This window comes from Artemia franciscana, chromosome 2 (assembly GCF_032884065.1).
Source record: "Artemia franciscana chromosome 2, ASM3288406v1, whole genome shotgun sequence".
Classification (NCBI taxonomy): domain Eukaryota; kingdom Metazoa; phylum Arthropoda; class Branchiopoda; order Anostraca; family Artemiidae; genus Artemia; species Artemia franciscana.
The window spans coordinates 66,802,426-66,823,983 of NC_088864.1; the positions used below are offsets into that span (position 1 = coordinate 66,802,426).

At 35.8% G+C, this 21,558-nt stretch overlaps 1 protein-coding gene across 2 annotated transcripts in view; it reads left to right on the plus strand.

Annotated features, from left to right (window-relative positions):
* The window catches only part of LOC136043986 (uncharacterized), a 36,770-nt gene that overhangs the window by 6,903 nt on the left and 8,309 nt on the right, over positions 1-21,558 (plus strand). For both annotated transcript variants that reach the window (XM_065729071.1, XM_065729070.1), the window contains exons 2-3: positions 10,972-11,113; positions 18,878-19,016. In XM_065729071.1, coding sequence (XP_065585143.1) covers positions 10,998-11,113; positions 18,878-19,016 — 255 coding nt within the window. In that variant the 5' untranslated portion in view covers positions 10,972-10,997. The remainder of the gene's footprint in view (positions 1-10,971; positions 11,114-18,877; positions 19,017-21,558) is intronic.

Below are 21,558 nucleotides of genomic sequence, written 5' to 3' on the forward strand. Positions count from 1 at the left end.
TTAATTATGGCTTCATTGAGACTTTTTGGATGAGTAGACCAGACTATTTTTTTTTCTTTAGAGTTGGATAAAAAAAATCAATTAAATGGGGGAAAAATAAAATTTATTATCATTGCCAAAGAATTTTTGACAACCTGGAATATTGACTCTTTGACAACCAGGAGACACTTACACTCTTTTATTTATTTAAATTGTAAGAGCAAAAGTAGTAATAGTAGCCAAGAAAGTTCAAATTAAAATTTCCCTGTTGTTCTTGATATATTACTGAGGTTCTTGTTGGCACCCATACTTACAGTGCCTTTTGATATGGTCATTATCTATTTATTCCCCAGAATTTTGGGGGTAATAATCAACAAAATGTGAGGGTATTATTGGGGTTGTCAATGACAAAAGGGAGGGAGACAAGGGCAATAAAAAAATTCAATAGTCTTCCAAGTTGTCTTGCAGGGATGATAGAGCTTGAGATAATTGATGCTTGTGAATCAGCCAGCCTATGTTGACCTTATCAATCTGGGTAGTTTCTAACTTCCACATTATGTTCAGATAACATAGATGACATTCTGCTAGGACTTTGTCCTAGGAAGATAGTATTCTACCCTGCATCTTACTATAGTCAGGCAGCTGAATAAGATAGGGCATGTGAATTAGCTCTGCCAAATCCCAAACAGCAAACTCAAATGTCCAAAACATTTCCCAAAACCCCCTTTATAATGTAACCCCCCCCCCCCCCCCCATGACCCATCCTTATCACAACCCTATCAGTAACTCCCAGAAATCATACCCTAAATCAATGGGCTCTTAAGAAAGAGAATAAAAAATCTGCCAAAAAAAGAAAAAGAGAAAACACAATCTGAAGATGAAGATCTAGAACGCAAGTTTAATTATATGATTAATTTTTTCTGAAAACAAGGTTTATCTTAAAATTATATGACAAAATGATTTGTAAACTGATCATGCAAGCAGTTTCATGTCTGAATCTCTAGCAGATCAAGAGCAAAATCTTGGGTAAGGGGGGCCACTGGAACAAGGGCGCCAATGTGACTCAAGGTGGGCACCAAATTAAAATTTTATTTAAAAAAGATTAATAAAGAACAGAATAAGGGCTCCAGAAATATCTTGGGGGAAGGGTCACCCCTCTGACCTCATGGATCTGTTCCTGGCCTAAATTGCTTTTAACTCTTTCATTCATCTAATTTCAACCAAATTTGCTATATTGTTAAAATGAATAGATAGACAGATTTATCACACGAAAGCCTTATTGGGCCATTTGCTATTTAATTAGTCACAAAACTAAAATTAAGAATTTTTTTGAGTGGGGAGTAGAGAGGGGCAATTCAAAAAAATTACTCCTTAACATAAATTAATGTTGTAAGTTGCCTTGCCACATCCCCATCGTTGAAGCCTGGACACCATACCCCTAAATCAAAAGGCTCCCAAGAAAGAGAATAAAACAAATCTGCCAAAAAAAAAGAAAAAAAAGAAAACACATTCTGAAGATGAAGATCTAGCAAGCAAGTTATTTGATTAATTTTTCATGAAAAAGAGGTTTATCTTAAAATTATATGACAAAATGATTCATAAACTGATCTCAGATCAAGAGCAAAATCTTGGGGGAAGGGGGCTGATGAACCAAGGGCGCCAATGTGACTTGAGGTGGGCACCAAATTAAAAGGTTTATTTTAAAAAAAGATTAAAAAAGGGAGAGAAAAAAGAACGGAATAAGTGCGCCAGAAGTGTCTTATGAGGAGGGTCGCCCCCTCCAACCTCATGTACCTGTTCCTGGCCAAAATTGCTTTTAATTCTTTCATTCATCTAATCTCAACCAAATTAACTATATAGTTAAAATAAATAGACAGATAGATTTATTCACACGAAAGTCCTGTTGGACCACTCGCTATTTAATTAGTCACAAAAGTAAAATTTAGGATTTTTTGAGGGTGGAGGTTGTTTATTATTTGTCAAAACCTACCTTTCAATTTTGGGTATTTTTGGATATTTTACCAAAATATCTGGAAATATCCTTTGATTTCCTTGCACATTCAGCCATCAGTCTTTGTCTTTTATCCATTCTGTGCTCGTGTCCAGATTTTTTATTTTTATCCATTTTGAACTTTTAGCTACAAGGCTAATTTTCAATATGTCATTGTGAATAGACAAATAGCTCTAACTGTGTTACCACGTTTATGAAACGTGTTGAAGATACCAGTTTTATCTTCAACAGATGTTTCTATTTCCGTGAAATAGGGGAAAGTTCCATGTTCATAGAAAAATCTTTGCAGCAATCAAAGATTTTTATGCCAATTTCGCAGATATGAATACTGAACCAGCTGAAGAAAAATAATTTTTGTTTGTTTAAGTTTCAACTTTGCTCTTTACATTCATAGGAAAGCTTTGCTTTTTGTTGTTAATTGGTAAATCACCTATAAATAATTGATCAAATTGACAAGTATACTTAAAAAAGGAGTAAAAAAGAAAAACGAACAGAATACAAATGAGGGCGCCAGAAAAATCTTGGGGGGCTAAAGCCCCCTGGATCCGCCCCTGCCCTGGTGTCACCCTATTTCAAGAAGGACAAGGAAATACTAGAAAGAATACAACAAAGAGCAGCCAAAATGATCAAAGGCCTCAAACAAATACCACGAAATACCAAATACTGAAGAGTGTATTTTTGGGGGGCTAAAGCCCCCTGGATACGCCCCTGCTCTGGTGTCACCCTATTTCAAGAAGGACAAGGAAATACTAGAAAGAATACAACAAAGAGCAGCCAAAATGATCAAAGGCCTCAAACAAATACCACGAAATACCAAATACCGAAGAGTATATTTTTGGGGGGCGAAATCTTGGGGGGCTAAAGCCCCCTGGATCCGCCCCTGCCCTGGTGTCACCCTATTTCAAGAAGGACAAGGAAATACTAGAAAGAATACAACAAAGAGCAGCCAAAATGATCAAAGGCCTCAAACAAATACCACGAAATACCAAATACCATATGAAGAGTGTTTATGTCACTTGAAGCTTCCTAATTTCAAACACTACAGGAAATTTTTCTCACAATTTCATCTAATTTGATTAAATCATCAGTATAATCTAAGTCCAGGAGAGTTTTTCCTCCCCATTTGATTCTGTGGTGTCCCATTGCCTTTCCTCTGCTCCTTATGACAAAGTCCATCAAAATAATCCATATAAAGGGGGATAGAACACAAACCTGCTTTACTCCTAACTTAATGCAAAACCACCTGCTAACCCCATTTCCTACCTTAGCTGCAGCAGTATTATTCTCATACATAGTACTAATCAATTTAATGTATTTGTCTGGTATGCATTATAAGGATAAGACCTTTGCTAAAGCTCTTCTATTAACAGAATCAAACATTTGCTCATAATATATAAAACATAGGACCTAAGGTGTTTGACAACTAAGGCACTTCTCAATTATTAACCTAAGAGTGAAAATTTGGTTGACACATCCTCTACCTTTTCTAACACTGCACTGTTCTTCTCTTAAAACTTTGTCTATAGCATCTCTCAGTCTAAAAAGTATCATATTACTAAGTAATTTGCTACCTACAGAGACCAGACTAATGCCTTGATAATTACAGCACTCACTCTTATCACCTTTCTTATACAGTGGTTTAATTAAGGTTTTCCTAAAATCATTAAGTACTTCCCTTTTTTAAAAAATCATATTCATAATCTCCAGTAGCTTATTTCTAACCTCAGAGCCACCATATTTAAGAAACTCATTTACCACACTATCAGCATCTGGAGCCTTATTATTTTTTAATGCTTTTAGTACTGTTGCTAATTTTCCTCACAAAACATATCTTCCTTCACATCCAAGGTATCGCAAACTTTTTCATTTTCTTCTATATCTTTTCCTGCAATTGTATCTTGGTTTAGCACATTCTCAAAATGTTCCGCCCATCTCTCTTTAACTCTGTCCTTATTGATAATTGTGGCCCCATTCCTATCTTTCACTGTGACTACTCCCTGTCAGTTTATTAACATGCCAGTATAATATTTTACTATTGTGCTGTCTAACTGTATCTTCCAGATCCTTGGCAATTTTATCCATGGCCTCCACTTCATACCTCCTTGGGAAAATAGATAGGAAATATATTATTTATAATATGTGTTTGCTTATTAGGGGGGGGGGGGAATATTATATAGAAGGGTTGAATGCAAAATCTGCTAGCTATAATTATTCTGTATATTATGAAGTATAAATTGTTTTCTTAACATGTTTCCTTCTCTACAGGTCCTTGTCTAGGCATATACCCAATTTTTCACATAGATTCAGCCTTTTTGATTATATTTGAGTTGGGAGAGGGGTACTGTAACTAATTTTTCTCCAGGAACCGCCAACCCTAGAAATGGCTCTGTATATAGGCATGGTTGGGATTGGGTGATAGTTAAGAGTAGACTAGTTGAGATTGGTTGATTAGAACCTAGGAAAACTTCCAGTTTTTCAACATTTAAATTGAGACAGAAGTGATCCCTCTTTCTAGCTTATGTAAGTGCAACTACTCTGTAATGTATCATTTTTCTTTGATTAGATCTTGGTATAAGCCTAGAATTAGGGAAAGTGAGAAGGAAACATTTTAAGAAATCAATTCTTATTTCATGATATGCAGAAATATTGTAGCAAACAAATTATGAAAGCAAATTCACTCTATTTTACTACCCCCGTAGCCAAAAATGCATATCTTCCATATATTTTTCCACTTCTTGGTTTTGTCAGTATTGATTCCACTTATGGGTACAGGCCACTATGGAAAAAGTGGGGTAGCAAAGTAGTAATGCTGCTTGGCAGTTTTGAGATTTGTTGGCATATTTTGTCTGAAAATGCCATTTTTACATATAAGGATAATTTTTGCTCAAATAAAAGCTGTCAAAACACAAATTGTGCTCTGCCATGCAAAACGTGGGGTAGTATAGTAGCAATGCTACTTGGCAGTTTTCATGGCCTAGTAAAATTTGTTGGTAGATTTTTTCTGAAAATACCAGTGCTTCCACTATCCCCAAATTTTTGAGAATTTCTCCAAAAATCTGTCTTGTAGAAAAAATCCATTGCCCAAAAATCTCCTTTCGTTCAGGGTTGCCACCCCTAGTGATTTATTACTAGTGACAATCTACAACAAGTAAACTATCACTTTCACTTAATTTGACATAATTTTTTCACTACTTTCCAAAGTTCTCGTCTCAATTATTTACTACGCATCAGAAACTACACATAGATCATTGAATTACTGACCTTTCTTCCTATACAAGCAAAAGGATAATGTTTACATTACAAGACTATATCATTTCATCAAAGATTCTCCTGTGATTCATGGTAAAGAATTTAATTTGAACATGTTTGCATTCTATGTACTTCTGAGTGTCAATGCAAAGAGGGTTATTTTAGACAGCTGGACCATGAGTCAAAATTTTGTTTTCTTTTGCTATCTTGTTTAATTTTCGAAGGTCTGAAAATATAAGAGGCTTATATTGAAAAATTATTCTAAAATTAAAAAGGTAAAGCATGGTACCAATGCAGAGAGTGGGGAGGGGATTTTGTGATAAGTTCGGAGATATTTTCATTATTGAGCTATAGATTAGATGTAAATACCACTCGAGACCTTTTTTTCAAAATGTAACTATCGTTTTACTCATAATTACCCTTTGAGATCTTACCTTTTTCTCTTATTTTCTGCAATTTAGTTTGATCCCTATTTTTTCTACTCTAGGTTTTGGGCATAATGTATTAGTCATAAATACATAAGAATTGAATGTATAGTAGATTAAAGGTTCCTTGTGTATAATCGGACCAACACTCAAGTTTACACTGTGTAAAACTAATAAAAAACTCATTTTATCTGTCTGTATTAAGAAACAATTAGCTTATGCTCAGTGGAAAACAAGTGGTCAGTGACAGAATACATTGGAATTATATATTTTAGGCTATATATTTGCACATTAATTAGGGGTGGGGGTTAGGCTAGTTTAGTTCAGGTTACCCCCTCCCCTTAATGTGCAAATATGTTTATATAGACTAGCCCTATCTTAAGTGTTATATTCTCATCAGGATTATCCTAACTTCCCTTCTTGAGTGTTGGCAGTATAATACATAAGTACCAATTAAAGGAATTGATCTTTTTTCCAGGAATCTTCACTATTTAAAATTTTTTCGAATTTTCCTTTATTTGGTTTGTAAAAATTTATGTATTTTTCTTTTTTTTTCTTTGAGAATTTTATTTTGCATTTAACCTTTTATCTTCAAATGTATTCCACTCCTCCTCCTCCCTTGCCATTTCTATTCTGTGCCCTAACCCCTGCAATAATTTTGGTGGATGTCCATGCTTGTTTGAGTGGTTCAGCTGCAGTTTAGTGTCTTTTTATGGTCTAGGAAAGTAAGTGAATGAAATCTTATAAAATAGATATTCTGCTCAAATTAGGACATTGGAATTTTTTTTTAAAATACATTGGCATACCTCCACAACTTCCAATGCTTGAGCAATTATTTACCCTGTATTAAGGCCAATCCAGAGATAAAAACAAAAGAATAAAAACAAATTGTGGTAGAATTGGATTTATCGCTCAAAATTTTTCCAAAATATAATCTTCTTATCATTACATTTGCAGCCCCTCCCCTCTGCCCCTCTTAATGAAACAAAATTAAACTATAAATTGTATTCATATTCAGGAAATAGTTGATGAAAATGGAAGTAGTCTCAAAATATGATCTAAAAAAATTTTAGGCTATATTATAGCCAAGAGTTGGAACTTGGTTATTATTTCCAGATTGTTTTCTTGTAAAGTTTATATTATTTTCAGACTTTTTTTTCAAATGGTTGGTCTTTAATTCTTACTCTGATACCTGATATCTGTGTTTGAAGGTTGATTAAACAGCTTGTGGTAATGAACTGTAAGTAACTCGACCCAACAGGAACCAAAACTCTAAAAAAAGAGCAACTACAAAACCCAAAAGAGCTGTTTTGTTTTTGATAAATTTTTTTTTACCAGATGATGTAGGTTATCTTTTCTGAAATATTTCTTCTCCCAAGATGTATGTATCATGCAGCTACTTTGAAAACTTGTTCAAACTAAAAGCTCATTGAGTTTCAATGTCACTATGTGAACATTCAGTTCAAGGCTCTTTTTTATTATAACAATATATACAAAAATATTAGGTAACTCAAGGCTGAGAGTATAGCTCGAATGTTTTAAGTCGTTGTTATCCTTCGTCCTTGAGGACAAGTTTTTACTTCATCAACTTCTGTTCAACTGAAAGAAACTGAACTGTAAGTAACTTGACCCAACAGGAACCAAAAATCAAAAAAAGAGCAACTACAAAACCCAAAAGAGCTGTTTTGTTTTTGATATTCTTTTTTTTTTTACCGGTGATGTATCTTTTCTGAAATATTTCTTCTCACAAGATGTATGTATCGCGCACCTACTTTGAAAACTTGTTCAAACTAAAAGCTCGAGGGAGGATGTCACTATGTGAACATTCAGTTTTAAGTCTTTGTTATCCTTCGTCCTTGAGGACAAGTTTTTACCTCATCAACTTCTATTCATCAGAAAGTGAATATATGTCCAAATCTCGCACAAATAGCCAAATTCTCTCAAAACTCTTTTTCCGTCAGTTGAAAGAATCTTAAAAAGGGTAGATATCATGGTGTACACACAGCTATAGCTGATAATGGGGGAAAGCTGGAACTTGGAAGATTAATAGCCTAAAACAGCCACACTACAATGTAGCAGCAATTCTCTGTTCATTTGGAGATTAGGTTTGGGCAAAACTAATATCACAGCTTCATAATGCATGTGACTGCTAGGCTGCCAATCATATTTTTCTCTCAGAAAATCAAATGATGCTTTTTATAGTTGTAGTATAGTGATCAATTAATATTAAGCATGCAGTTTGGTATGTATTATTTTTTATAATATCAATAACATTGATCTGTACAACTCTATCCATAAAGTTACAGCAGTAAGCTATCTACAATATACTTCAGACTTTGAATAATATATTCCACAAGCCGTATTAGAGTAAATATGATAGAGTACTTTTGATAAAATGGTACATATAAAATTAAGGAGTATGATATTTATGGCTAGTATATGGCTTGCCACTGAAATATATTACATTGTTAATTGTGACTCAGAAAACTATTGATATTTCTAACTGCAAGCTAAACTAAGTTAGCCTACATTTGTTACTTTTCTGCAAATTTTACATATAAAAATACTCCTTGATCAAAGCAATGCTGTCAAAACGCTAAAAAAAAGCTAAAACGCTAAACAAAAGCTAAAGTGTTGGCAGTTTTTGGAATTATGCTACTGGTAGCTTAGGAACTTTTTGCACACCTGGGTACAGGGGCTGAAACAAGAGCGAAGCATAGAAAAATAAACAGGTTCTGATGGCATATTTCAAGGAAGGGGGGAGGATCAGAGGTTTCTTAGAAATTTGTTTTTGACCCAAGTGTGAAAATTTCTTACTTTTTCTGGTGGACTCTTTTATAGGAGGGAAGGGGTTTGGATGATTTTCCAAGATGCTTGACAATCGAAAATATTACAATTTTAAGCCATATAATCCAGATTTTTACCAAAATTTAATAATATCCTCCTCAATGTTTTCTTATGTGCAGTTTTCCACCAATAAGATACTCTTCTTATATTTCAATATTAAAATCATATTAGTTTAGCGTTAATTGATATTTCAGTATAATTTCAGTATTAGTTCAGTGTAATTGTGATACAAAGATGCTTAAGTACAAACCAAATCTAAAGTAAACTTTTGAATTTTGAAATAAAACAAAAGATACTCTAAGCAAAAATTGTAATGTACTGTGGCTTTGATTTTTAGATGTTTTCAGTCAAAGCTTTTTTTGGGTTAAGGAGGCTTACAAGCTATTCCCAACTATGAAATAGTTTTATAGTTGAGCATGACTCTACCACACTTGTATTCTCAGTGAAAGACTAATGACCTTGAGTAAGTTCCCGACAAATTAGATTGTAATCAGTGTACACACTTTCTTTAAACTCTAGTCTTTGGGGATAGAGTTTAAAACTGTAGCTTATTGCAATGAGGTCATTAGCTCCAAATGGTAGTAGGGGGTCAATGCTTATTATAGACTCTCGGTCTTTCGCTAGTAGAAGATCAAACAGTAAGGTTTCTGACCGTTTCTGCACCTTGTTGGAAAGTTAACTGCCTGATACAAAAAATGATTAAACAGGCACTCCAGGAATGGTTTTATTGAACTATTTTCAGAAAACCAATATCTTCAACCCATTGAATATTTGGGAGATTAAAGCCACCAACAATAATCCACATTTCCCTGTTGCTTCATTTTAATATCAGTTGAAGTACTAATAGCAAGCAGGGAGGATTCAAGGCTAAGGGAACTGAGGCTTCTATACATGCAACCAATATAGAATAATCACAAGGTAGGAGAACAGATGCCAACATTTGTTCAACTTATGGCTCATGATCTGAATTAATATCTATGCTTCCTATTCTCAGAGAGCATTGGATGTACTCAGTCATTCCTCCTCCTTCAGATAAGCGGGCGACCAAGGTATAATTGGGTATGTTATCTGGGTTTCCGTGCAAAGAATATGGGTCCATTTAGGTTTGATCCTGCAGAAAGCTTAAACGTCTGCCATTTCCATTGAGATAGCATATCTTACCTCATGGAGCTTTGATTTAAAAAAAAAAATCTACATTACTGAAGGTGACTTTCAATCCAGTATCCATCCAATGCCTGCAACTTTTATTCAGGCTGTGATTTGAACCCTCTATGCTGCCTCTGTGATTTGAATCAACACTCCTAAAAATTGTCTGTTTGGAAAGGGTACATCTTACTGATCTTGCACTGTAAAGTAGTGTAATTTGATTCATCAATGGTACTTATTTCTATGCTAGAGGACACATGACTATTTACACTGTTTACATTCCTTTGAGACTCACCTAGTTTGTATCCATCACAGCTACCACTGTGATGGGGTGGACACTTTTTTTGGAACAATTGTTTTGCCCTAAATGCTGGCACGTACGCAGGGGGGGGGGCTTCGGGCCCGCCCCCCCGAAATTTTGTGAAATTTTTAATTTCCCCATGGTTTCTTAGGATTTCTGGCAAAAGTAGGACATTTATTAAGAATCTAGATACATGTGTGAAGCCTTTTTTGGGGGATTTTACAGCATGCAATTATCCGGTCAAGTCACTGCCCAATTATTAACCCATTTTCTGTGTAAATTTTTACCCTCTTTGAAGTAATTAGCAATTGTATTGTTATTTTTTTTTGTAACGAGAGTTTGCTTTCTACAGAAAAATAGAATTATCCTTGATATTAGGGCTTTTATCCCCCCTTTTCAGGATAAAGTACAGCTTTTAATGGATCAGTTTTGGAAACTATCATTTTTCATTAAAATCTACGTTTTTGCAATAGAAGAACTACCCCCCCCCCCCCCCACAGCACCCATATTGCACTTTTAACCCTAAAATTTCCTTTCAGTGGGATATAATAGACTAATCACTGGCTCTAAATCGCTATGAACATAACCTGAGCCTTAAACGTACTTTTGAGGCTTCAGTCTTCTTCCCCCCATCCGCTACAATCCTACAGATTAAAGTTAATCTGTATTTTCCGATATACGTGCTTTTTGCATTACTGAATAAAAAAAGTGCTACTTTATATCTGCTGTTTTGAAGGTTTCGGCCCCTCCCCGAAAAAAGTCCTGCGTACGTGCCCGCCTGAATGACTAAGTTTTCTTTACCATCAGCTCATTTAGCATGGAGTTCTCCATGCAGCTTTATTATTTTTATATGACCAGCTTTTAAAACGTCATTTCTAAACTGAATTTGGCCAGTAACTTTTCTTGGCCAGTACCCAGAGAGAGAGGGCGAAAGAGAGAGAGAGAGAGAGAGAGAGAGAGAGAGAGAGAGAGCACATTAAAGGCTATTGAACTTAATAGTTTTCACCTTATAGTTCTAGTTACTGGTGCGTCTTTCAGAATGGCTAAAGATAGAAAACAGCTGGAAACTAATTGGTCAATCCTCAATTTGAGTGAAGAAGATGGCACTGAATGTCTGGTTGTCAATTGGGTCAATTCTCTTGAAGATTACTCAAGGTAAGAACTCACTAGTTAGTTTTTAATTTCAAATTGTGTTTTTTTAGAAAAAGACCATCAGGTTCAGGAAGGTGAGACTTGTAGTAGTCAAAACATTGAAGAAAGCTGAAATCAACCCTTTTGTGAGTTTTTTCCACCACTTTGAGTTTTTTTTTATTTTATAAGAAGAGAATTTAACTCAAGAATTAATTATACGACCTCTGAGTAAGAGCTTTTAATAAACAGCTGCATTATTTTATAATGATGATAAATGAATCATCATATTTCGCAAAAGCCAACACTTTTACCATAGAGGCAAGCATGATCTTTCGAATTTGAATTTCTCGCCAAAAATTCTTTGTAGGTATCTAGCAACAAAGGATTCTTAATAATGGCTTCGTAGTCAACTTTTTAGTCAACTAAGGATTGTTCCGAAAAAATAAAAATGTTCAAAGTTAACTAAGAATTGCAACAAAAAAAAGGAAAATCTACTTATTAGTTAACTAATAAAACACAACGAATGAGGCTCTATATAAGAACAAACCAAAGGAAATCAGGCAGCATAATAATTTAACTGTGACATTATACCCCCAGAAAAGTAATTTTTAAAAGATACCATGTCTTATCAAAAATTATACTATACAGAATATTTGAAAACTTTGATCTCTAATTCCCAAAATTAGACAGTCAGATTTGCTAGGAGAGCACAAGCCCATAGCTTTCACCTATGCTGTCATAGGCAGCATTATAGCGCTGCCTAAGTAAAGAGTAATTTGGGCACAGTGTGTCTTTTTTTTAAACCAGGGCACTTCGTATCGAAGGAGTTGTCGTAGAAACTTCGAAAAGGGGTCATACGATTGGAAATTTAAAGGGCTATTGTCCTTTTTCATAGTCGAAAGCGGTTGGAGGGTAACCAACCCCTCTTCCATGCCCATCATTTCCAATCACATCCAAGCAAAATTTTGAGATAGCCATTTTGTTCAAAGTAGTTAAAAAGTCGGAAATTATGTCTTAGAGGGTGAAACATCCCCCCCACAACTCTTAGGGCAAGGGTTGTAAGCTATGCCCTGGGGGTATATAAGGCTTTAATAGAAAGGATGGTCGTGTAAACTTCGGAGGGGGCTAATTGAATTGATAGTCTGAAGTTCTAGTGCCCTCTTTAAGATTCAAAGTGATTATAGGGTAGATGTCTTCCCCCCTATGCCTGGCATTTCCTGAACTATATCTGATAGAAATTTTGAGATAGGTGTTGTCATAGAAACTTTGGAAAAGGCTCAATAGATTGGAAATTGGAAGGGCTAGTGCCCTTTTTATGGCACTTGGTATTAACCGAGTGACATACAGCGATCGCAACTTCTGTCGGTCTGTCGGTCGGTCTGTTGGTCTGTCCTGGTTTTGCTACTTTAGGCACTTCCAGGTAATCTAGGACGATGAAATTTGGCAGGCGTATCAGGGACCGGACCAGATTAAATCAGAAATAGTCCTTTTCCCGATTTGACCATCTGAGAGGGGGGAGTGGGGGCCGGTTAATTCGGAAAAATTTAAATGACACAATTACATATCAAACAATAACTCATGATCCTACTGATCAGTTCACTAATAATATTATAAATGAATTAAAGCAGCTAAAACAAAATGGTAAAATCACCCCACAACTATACAATAAATTTTTTCCCCGTGGTAGTTTCTGTCCTAAACTCTACGGTTTACCAAAAATACATAAACAGGGTATTCCCTTAAGACCTATCGTAGCTTGTACTAAAGCCCCCGCTGCCAATATTGGAAAATGGCTTTGTACAGCTTTCAAACCTTTATTGTATTCTCAAAATTCCTATATTCGTAACTCTGCAGATTTGGTTAAAAAACTTAGCAACACAAGTATTTCAGAAAACACAATAGTTTGTAGTTTCGACATTGTTTCAATGTATACAAATATAGATGTAACTATTTCAGAGGAATTATTAAAAAACAAAATAGAAGAAAATTACCACTTGATCGAGACTTCAGCGACAGGAATTGATTGTGAAGTTTTAATGACTCTCGTTAAAATTTGTAATAAGTTTTCTATGTATTTTCAATTTCGCGATTCTTTTTATCAGCAAAAAAATGGGTTACCCATGGGAGCACCTTTATCCGGGCTACTAGCAAATATTTACGTCGAGAATCTTGAAAATTGGGCATTGAATTCTTATTTTTTAAAACACGTCTATTGGGGTCGTTACATGGATGACGTAATTTCACTTTGGAATTATGGGGAAGCTGAGCTTCGGGGCTTCTTAGATCATCTTAACACTTATGACCGAAATTTGCAGTTCACCCTAGAAGTTGAAATTGAAAATAAACTTCCGTTTTTAGATGTATTAATTATTCGCAATGCTGATCAACTGGATTTTACTATATATCGAAAGCCAACACAAAACAATAGATATCTTCACTTTAATTCAAATCACCCCCCACAAGTTAAAAGAGCAGTTGTGACTTCCCTCATTGATCGTGCCCTGAATATTTGCTCCAACTCATATATAAATTCAGAAATAAATTTTATCAGAGATATTCTTTTTGGTAATGGATACCCCATTCCTTTTGTCAACAAAATAATTAACCGTAGAATAAAAAGACATTCTTGTAAAATCGAAGAAGATACTTCACAATGTGAGGCTACTGATAAGCCCTCAAATATTGTCTATCTTCCGTATATCCCAAAGATCACAACAAAATTAAAAAATATTTGCACAAAAAATAATCTGTACGTAGTTTTTACTAATAATTTTAAAATCATCAATTTCTTAAATTCGGGTAAAGATAAGACCCCAGTTACTCGCCAAAGAGGGGTCTATCAAATACCATGTGATTGCGGAAAATACTATGTCGGCAGGACCCATCAGAATCTAGATAAACGGTTACAACAGCATAAAAATGACATAGACAAGGCCTTAATTTCAAGTAGTTCCAACAACTCCTTTGATTCTGCTTTAGGTTGGCATATATTTAATAATCCATCCCACATTATACATTTTGAAAACTCTTCACTCATTAGTAATGATTTGGGAATAAAACAGGTGGTTCGAGAATCAATCGAAATTAATCTCAAAATAAATAAAAATTTTTCTTTGAACAGGGACTTGGGGGAATACTCACTAAATTCTTTATACTCAAATTTAATTAAAAATGATCTAACAAAATATTTTACTAAACCGATTTACAATGGTACTGAACCAACAACGAAAAGGCCTTTGAGACAGGCTGCTAAACAAGCAAGATTAGCTTTAAGAAATTGCATCTAATCATTTTATTCTCTTCAGTTTGAATGAGCTTATATTTTCATTTCATTCTTTTCGCCAGTCCTGGTTGAACTTCGTTGAAGTAAGGATGCTAGGGCTATTTCTTAAAAAAAATTTTAAAAAGTGTTTTTAATTATTTAGTTTTTAATCCTCACAATTTGATGTAAGTTCTTTTATATATATATATAGTTTCTCTCTTATTCTTGTATTGTGCTGAAGACGGCCCTTGGACATAGGGCCGAAATATCTACAGAAATAATTTCCACTGTCTTAAAATTTTCCCTATTGTCTCTACGTTGTATTTGTTTATTTTTAACTTACGAACGGGTGATGCAATCTTAATGAAATTTGATGTTTGGAAGGATATCGTGTCTCAGAGCTATTATTTTAAATCCTGACCAGATCCGGTGACATTGGGGGGAGTTGGAGGGGGAACCTAAAATCTTGGAAAACGCTTAGAGTGGAGGGATCGGGATGAAACTTGGTGAGAAAAATAAGCACAAGTCCTAGATACGTGATTGAAATAACCGGAACGGATCCGCTCTCTTTGGGGTAGTTGGGGGGGAGGGGTTAATTCTGAAAAATTAGAAAAAATGAGGTATTTTTAGCTTACGAACAGGTGATTGGATCTCAATGAAATATGATATTTAGAAGGATATCGTGTCTCAAAGCTCTTATTTTCAATCTCTACTGGATCTGGGGACATTGGGGGGAGTTTGGGGGGGGGCAGGGAACCTAAAATCTTGGAAAACGCTTAGAGTAGAGGGATCGGGATGAAACTTGGTGGGAAAAAATAAGCAGAAGTCCTAGATACCTGATTAACATAATCGGAACGGATCCGTTCTATTTGGGGGAGTTGAGGGGGGAGGGTTAATTCTAAAAAATTAAAAAATATGACGTATTTTTAACTTACGAAGGAGTGATCGGATCTTCATGAAACTTCATATTTAGAAGGACCTCGTAACTCAGATCTCTTATTTTAAATCAAGACCGGATCCAGTGTCATTGGGGGGGCAGTTTGGGGGAGGGGGCGGAAATCTTAGAAAATATTTAAAGCGGAGAGATCAGGATGAAACTGGGTGGGAAGAATAAAAAGAAGTTCAAGATGCGTGACTTTGGTGGAGTTGGGGGGAGGGGACGGGAATAATTCGGAAAAATTAGAAAAAATGAGGTATTTGTAACTCACGAACGGGTGATCAGATCTTAATGAAATTTGATATTTAGAAAAATCTTGTGCTTTAGAGCTCTTATTTTAAATTATGAGCAGATCCCCTGACATTGGGAGGAGTTGGAGGGGGAAACCGGAATTTTTGGAAAACGTGAAAATTGGGGTATCTTTATCTTACCTATAGGTGATCGGATCTTAATGAAACTTGATATATAGAAGGATCTTATGTCTCAGATGCTCCATTTTCGAATCGAATTGGATCCGGGGACATAGGGGGTTGGAGGGGGGAAACAGAAATCCTGGAAAACGCTTAGAGTGGAGAGATCAGGATGAAACTTGATGGGAAGAATAAGCAAAAGTTGTAGATACTTGATTGACATAATTGGAACGGATCCTTCTCTTTGGAGGAGCTGGGGGGTGTGTGTGTTAATTTGAAAAAATTAGAAAAATTGAGGTATTTTTAACTTAAGAACAGGTGACCGGACCTTAATGAAATTTGATATTTAGAAGGATCTCATGTCTCAGAGCTCTTATGTCAAATATCGACCAGATCTGTTGACATTGGGGGAAGTTGGAGGGGGAAATCGGAAATCTTGGAAAACGCTTAGAGTGGAGGAATCAGGATGAAGCTTGGCGGGTAGAATAAGCAAATGTCGTAGATACTTGATTGACGTAACTGTATTGGATTCGCTCTTTTTGGGGGAGTTAGGGGTGGGGCTCACTGCTTTGGCGAGTTTGGTGCTTCTGGACGTGCTAGCTCGATGAAAATTGGTAGGCGTGTCAGGGAGCTGCACAAATTGACTTGATAAAGTCGTTTTCCCTGATTCGACCATCTGGGGGGCTGAAGGGAGAGGAAAAATTAGAACAAATGAGGTATTTATAACTTACGAGTGGGTGATCGGATCTTAATGAATTTTGATATTTAGAAGGACCTCGTGACTCAGAGCTCTTATTTTGAATCCCGACCGGCATAAAGCCTCTGATTTTCCTTATAAATCAATCTATTGATTCTTAGAATTTTGCTAGAGCTCATACCATATGAGCTCTTGGCTCTTCCGGCCTCGTCACAAGTGCCATATGAGCTCTTAGCTCTTGTTAATAGTCGAAAGTAATTGGAGGGCAACAAGCCCCCCCACGCCCATCAATTCCCAAAACATATATAATCAAAATTTTGAGATAGCAATTTTGTTCAGTATAGTTGACAGGTCTGAAAGTTATATATTTTAGGATGACACCCCCCCACAGCTGTCAGTGGAAATTTTGTAAGTTATACTCCAAGGGCATATAAGGTTTTTGGAAAGGGTGGTCGTATTAACTCTAGAGGGTGCTCACTGATTGGAAATCAGATATTCTAGTGCCCTTTTTAAGAGTCAAAGTGATTGGGGGCAGCTGTCCCCTCACGTCGTATTTTCCCCAAATACATCCAACAGAGATTTTGAGATAGCCATTTTATTACCTGTATATTCATATACTTCTCGTAATTTGCATCCCAATACTCTTAGCCTTACAAGTAGTTGCAATAGAAGTAGTAGTTGCAGTAGGAAACGTTGCAGTAGCAGTAGTAATAGTAGTATTGTACACGTGTTGCCTTTTGGTGAGATGATCTTCCCCTTTAAGCATTCTCTGAAAGTTCCAACTTAATACCCAAAATCGATTCTTGAGATACGCTATTTTGACAATGTGCATGCACATAGTGTCTTTTGATTTACTTCAAATTTCTTCTCCATATTGTAAATGGAGTAGTGTGGTAGTAGTAGCGGTGGTAGTTGCAGTAGTAGTATTGGTAGCATGCAAATATTGCCTTTTTGATCAAATCCCTTATCATTTCCTGAATTTTCCAAATTAGTATACTCAGCTATTCCTGTGTTACACCCTTTTGACAATCCGTATACACATATCGTGGTTTGACTTAGTTCAACACTCCCCTCAACATTCTCCGGAAGCCTCATCTGAATGCCCTTTGTCCTCATAGAAAGTGAAGTTCAAACCTGCATACCTTTCTTAATATACTGTGTTAACAATGAACAACTTCCAGCCCTTGTCCTGAGGACTGTGGCAAGGTTGACATCCCCAAAGACATACTTACTGGACCTTTCAACAATGCTGAACAAAATTGATCTCTTAAAATTTTGATCGGATGTTTTTTCGGGAATGACAGGCTTTGGGGGGGGGGGCTTAATGCCTTTCATTCACTTTTGACTCTTAAAAAGGCACTATAACTTCCTACTTCCAATCAAATGAGCTCCATCCGATCCAAAGTTTATGCGACCACCCGTTCTATAAAAACTTTATATGCCCTGGGACAGAACGTACAACTCTTTCCCATTGGCTCTGGGGGATTGTGTCCACTCTAAAGGCCTTTTGTATGTGAATATTAGACTATTGGTAACAAAATGGTTATCTTACAATTTCATTTGAAAGCGGATCAGGAAAAGAGGATGTCAGGGAGGGGGGCTAGTTGCTTTCCACCATGTTTGACTTTTAAAGAGAACTAGAACTAAACATTTATAATCAAATGAGCCTCTTCTGAAGTTCACACGGCCACCCCTTCCATAAAAACCAAACTTTTTTCGAAATCGAACGTCGTTTGTGAAGTACATATGCGTAACATCTTTTCATTTAGGACACTAGGGGTTGCTGGCTCTCTTTCTACTTCATTCTTTACAATGATACAGATTCTAGATATGTGCTTGACTGATTTCCATAAGATGTAATTCATCTACATTTCTACTTCAATGTGTTTAAGAAAAATTTAGCCATTTGTATTAAATTGGGCCTCACTCATATGAATACACTTATTAGGTCACCCTTAGACGCTTATTTTGACCTTTGGAAGTTTTAATTAAAATGTATATGTTGAAGTTTTGGTACCATTAGCGGCTGCAGGGGAATATAAGGCGTTGAGGAGCCACCCAACCAGTTACACCCCTTTAAAAAGGCACTAAAAACGGGAATTTCTGATAAATTGAGCTCTTCCCTAACTTTTTACTAAATCTGTTATGTATGATGACCCCTCGTGAAAATGCATACATACGCATATTTACTGGGGTAATTTCAACGGATGTTTATCATTTCAGAGAAAAGGTGGTAGGATACTTACAAAGAACAACCCTATAAGTGGAGATTCTGTGCCGTAAGAACTTGCGCATATAATTATTGAGAATATAGATACAAAAATGGTGGGGGATTGGAGACATTGCATAAATCTCAAGAGAGATTATAAGCCATATCAGGTTTTAGAAAAATTTTTCTTTGTATTTAATTCTTCCCTGTTTCTAATCCTGGTTCTGTGTCGTTTTTTTCTAAAGGTATTTTTATCTTTTTCCCTTTTTTTAGGGTAAATGCCTTTGATTTGATAGATATAGATAATGCAGTTCTGCTTGAGCATCCGGAAGCTGGTAGTCAAACCCCTCTAAAAATAATGCTCGAAGCAGATAGTGGATATTCTCTTGCTGCAGTTACCATCATTTCTGAGGTATAAGCTGGTTTTCTTTTGCCTTTTATATATTCTTTTTCTGTTTATCATGAATCCTCACTTTTTTTTTCAATCTCAAGTTTTGAAAGAGATTTGACGAATCCTACTAACGGTGCTGCTTGGAAACTCGCAGCTATAGTAAAACCCTGCTCAGTGAGATTTTGAAATGATTGCTTGCTCCCTATTGAGAGAACAATATGCCCTATTTTGCACAACTCTCAATTTATCCAACTAAATAAAATCACTACGCAACTTCAACCATGGGGCTAAATCATAGAGATATTAGTTTTATGAGAAAGCTAAGACTTGCTATTTCTTATTGGTTGGATTTGGGACTTTTGTTCTTTTTTATATGAGCTAAAAAGTTGCCGACAATCGAGAAATTGGATTAATATATATCGTTAATAGACTTTTTCGCACTAAAGCTTCAGTGCAATTTGTTGCGTCTGCGCAGCAGTCGAGTTGTTTTTGCGTTGCAAAGAAGTCTTTCATATCTGCACGAAAAGTATTCACACTGCATATGTTAAAAATTTTTTTTTTTCTCTTTGTTAAATCTTCAATAAATTGAATTTACTCTCATCTGTTCACTATATAGTTTTAATTTAAATTCATTTGAACATGCTATAAATTTTTGCTGAAGAAACACTGATAAATATCCGATCTAACTAGGGATTCAACTCTTAGACTAGTTGAGTAAATAGATGACATTGCTCTGGATAGCTGATGGTCAGAATAGAAGCGCATATTTAATGTTTCTTAGTGATCAGAAAAAAAAGAACTCGCTGGTTATATGTTAAACCTGTTGCCGAGAATTAGCTGGAAATTCAAGATTTCTGCTCTGTTTAATTTTACGTGGCTTAAATTGCAATCTCGGACTTATATTATAAATCTGTGACTGTAACAACCTCAAAAACCGAAAATTAAACCTTCAATACTAACGAAGAGTTACACTTTTGACTGTAATGAGCAGTCATGCAAAAAGCTCCAAAGTGGCCAGTAGCAGTACTTGACAGAATTCCAAGAGCTGCCGACCAGTTCGGGTATAGTGGAAGCAATAGCACTTTCACTAGGCCAAGTAGCAGGGTTACCATGCTACCCCGCTTTTTGCTTGCCGGGTAGTGAGTCATGTGGGTGGGAAGCTATGTGTTGGGAAGTTGATTGGGAACTAGTACAACAAGCCCGCGTTAAAATTCTTTTTTTTTGCACCGCTACGTTAACCTACGTGCTAGGTTGTGTTTCTTAAGCAAAAAATGCTTTTCTACTTCTTTGAGCACCAACTTTTTATTTCTCCCAGAGGGGACAGAGGGCCCATTGTTGCGAATGCAATTATTTTTCCTACTTTAACAGTCAGTCTTGAATTCTATGATTTCTCTTTATAACTTTTTTTGGGTTTGACGTTTCAAGTAATGTTATTGGGTTCACTCTAGCCCAGGAGTCCCCTCCTTCCGACACAATACTTCGTCAACAACATTTTTGTAATTAATTCCATTGTAATTACAGCCCGTTTCTGAAAACCCCTCTAGCTATGCCTCTTTGATTAACATCTTTCATTACAATATCGTAATTTAAAATTCAGCTTTTTCTGAATTCCGTATTAACAATAACACAGAGGAATCCCTTGCATTAAGTCGTCGCAAGAAGGGAGCAGAGCTGTGTAGCTGAGTTTGAAATGCCATGGCGTTAATAAGACAGGAGCTCAAATCTTTTAATTATGGAAATTTTAATTATTTATATCTTTAGTTTATGGATTTTTATCCCCAAGAAGATTATTTCAGCTTGTGCCATGCAGGCCTTCCTCAAGTTTGTTTGAAGTTAAAAATTTTTGCTTGGAAAATGCAAAGGAAAACAATATCACAAATCATTAATGCTAAATACAAAGTCCAAAATTTCATCAGGTGGGCTCTGATTTTAGTAGAGGCTTGTGTAGCTATGTTTTATCAAGTCCTCGATAGTTGGAGATGTGTTGTGGGGACAGAAAACTCTGGTTTTAATTGGAGACTTATTTTATTTGTCAATAGAGGATTCCAGGTTCTGGATAATAATACCTCTATAGAAGCCATATTATTTTTTTTTTAATTTGTTTTCCTTCTGAACTTTGCTTCCTGAACTCTGAAACTGCAGCTTAAACTCTGATGCTATCAAAGAGGTACAGTTAGAGGGGTTTTCAGAAATGGGTGGAGCTAAAGCAGAATAAATATCACCGTTCTTCCAAAATATCTTTCAATAGTCTGGATGCTCTATGAGCATGCACTATCAGGGTCTTCTAGTGTGGCTGCTGACTTTGAGTTTCTCTTTTGTGTGACCTATCATGACAAAACTAAGTCAGCTGAAACTATACTGAATCGTCTTTCTATCTTTTCCTAATTCTATTTACTCGCATTATTCTTATATTCGATTTAAGATTTAGAGTAACTCAGATTGTTTTATTTTTGAAATGAGCGATTGGTTCTGTTTGTATTTTCTGAAATGACCTGAAAATTTAGAAACTAAAAATTTAAGCTCGTTTTGAAAAAAAAGAAAAGGAGCGAATTGCCAACGTCAT